This window comes from Halyomorpha halys, unplaced genomic scaffold, assembly GCF_000696795.3.
Source record: "Halyomorpha halys isolate HHAL.00 unplaced genomic scaffold, Hhal_1.1 Scaffold328.1, whole genome shotgun sequence".
Lineage (NCBI taxonomy): Eukaryota > Metazoa > Arthropoda > Insecta > Hemiptera > Pentatomidae > Halyomorpha > Halyomorpha halys.
The window spans coordinates 59,309-61,424 of record NW_027112103.1 but is presented as its reverse complement, the minus strand read 5'-3'; the positions used below and the strand labels follow the sequence as shown (position 1 = coordinate 61,424).

Below are 2,116 nucleotides of genomic sequence, written 5' to 3'. Positions count from 1 at the left end.
TACATGAAATCTAGAAACTTTGGTGTGAGCATATGAAATATGAAGGTCATGGTGAATTGTTTTATTGGGAGGTTTATTATTCTTGATGAACTTTTTTATTAAAAAAATCCAATCTTTTACACTCAAGGACAAAGACTTTAATACAAATACATATAATATAAAATACAAACATATTAAAAAAAAATAAACAACAAAAATAAAATCAATAAATATGAGATAAAATATACAATAATATGAGTAGAATAATTTATAAATTTCAAATAAACATGAGTAAATAGATAAGTTAAATAACAAAACAATCAGTACACAACTATGAAAAAGAAAATTAAATTTAAGTAAGCTAAATATAAAACTCCTATATATAAAATAGTTGTAATCTGTCTTCGGGCTTGAAAAGTAAGTAATGTAGGTGTGGTATGGAGCGCTGACTGTAGTTCAAAGAATTGAGTATTTAAGGTTTCGATGATTTTTTAAACTTTTATTATCTCACACTGTTCAAGTTAATATCTTTCATAGCAGTCATATAATTTAGATTATATAATAGATTATTTAACGCTTCGTACTCAAGCAAGTACTTTATTCCATGGCTTATCCTCCATTTGGCCAATTTTCTTCCCTGCCGTTTCATACATTAGCAGTGAGAGAAGAAGACCACAGATTAGGGCAACCAAACTGTAGAACCAATAGTTGAGGTAGACTCCATAGTGCTCATTTATAGGAGTATATATTTTTATTGCTATTAATGATAGAACTCCTACGAATCCCTGAGTGAAACCGCATGCGATACCTCTTGTATTTGCCCCGAACATCTCTGACTGAAGGGTCTCCAGGAGAGGTCCTACGCCAATGTCTGAGAAGAAGCAATACACAGAAAATCCCATGTAGAGCGCCCAAGTGAAGTTGGAGGAATCAAGAGTAGTCTTCTCATGGATATAGTAGTAACCACCAGTAAGAAAGTGAGCCATGAAGCAGCCGAAGCAGGACACGAGGAGGAGTGGCCTACGGCCGATCCAGTCGGACATGAAAGCAGCAAATACAGCAATCACCGCGAGAAGAACTGACAGCAGAATGGACATCTCGGCTGCCGAAAGAAAGGATCCACTTTTGGAAAAACTGTCTAAGGCATAGTTGAGAAAGACCGTCATTCCTGTCAGATATTTTGCCATAGCGACGATCTGAACTATGATCAATGCCTTCCTCTCTACTTTGTCGCAGAAGAGAATCTTCCAGGACCCTTTTGTTGACATTTGTTCTGCTACCGCTTTTTGCATGTCCTGAAATTCTTCCTCAATGTCTCCATTTCTAAAGTACTTGAGTACGTCTTTCGCCTCGTTACCATGTTTAGTCATCAGCAGGTAATATGGAGTCTCAGGAACATAAATCCATATTATTGTATTTATTATTGGAAGTGGAAGACAGGCGTAAGCGAACATATCATAACTAAGATAAGGGCCAACGCTGAAAGCGTACGTGGTGCCTAGGTAATATGTAATCTGGTATATACCGGTTATGCTCCCTCTTAACTTTGGTTCGGCGATCTCTGCGGCATAAATCGGCGTGATAGTAAAAGCAACTCCAATCGCCAGTCCGTGAAGAATCCGAACCATGATAAGGGAAAGCATTGACTTAGAACACAGGACGAGAATCCAACCAGCCAGGCAGAGGGGTCCGATGCTCATAATCACGTACTTTCGACCGATCCTAGAACAAAATACATCTCTAAAAAAGAAGTTTAGAAGAAATTATTGTATATTAAATTATGTATATTATTATAAACTATCTATACTAGTGCAGGAAATGAAAAAAAAATAGTTTTGACGTATTCAGTAGAAGAGAGATTATCATCACTTGTTCGTAAAATAGCCTGACAGGAAGGGACTGACGATGGCACCGAACTCTACAGCCGTCACCAACCATGAGATATCTTCTGAAGTAAAGTTCAACTCAGGGTCCTCTGTCAGCCGAATTGTTAAAGGCTCGAACCAGGAGTATGCAGCGCTGGCCACTATTACTGACAGGTGACCTGAAAGATATCAACCTAGGCATTATTTTATGAAGTTTGATTCCTTGTAGTGAAGTTTAAAATAATACCTATAGTACTTAATGTTTTATACTA

The 2,116-nt window shown here is 37.1% G+C and overlaps 1 protein-coding gene across 1 annotated transcript in view; it reads right to left on the bottom strand.

Moving 5' to 3' along the window:
* Window positions 1-215: 215 nt before the first annotated feature.
* LOC106681341 (facilitated trehalose transporter Tret1-like) overlaps window positions 216-2,116 on the bottom strand; it is an 11,045-nt gene continuing 9,144 nt past the window's right edge. Inside the window, exons 2-3 of the mRNA XM_014421612.2 lie at window positions 1,849-2,023; window positions 216-1,701 (exon numbers count right to left, since the gene is read on the bottom strand). Of these exons, the coding sequence (XP_014277098.1) occupies window positions 564-1,701; window positions 1,849-2,023 (1,313 nt within the window). The 3' untranslated portion in view covers window positions 216-563. The remainder of the gene's footprint in view (window positions 1,702-1,848; window positions 2,024-2,116) is intronic.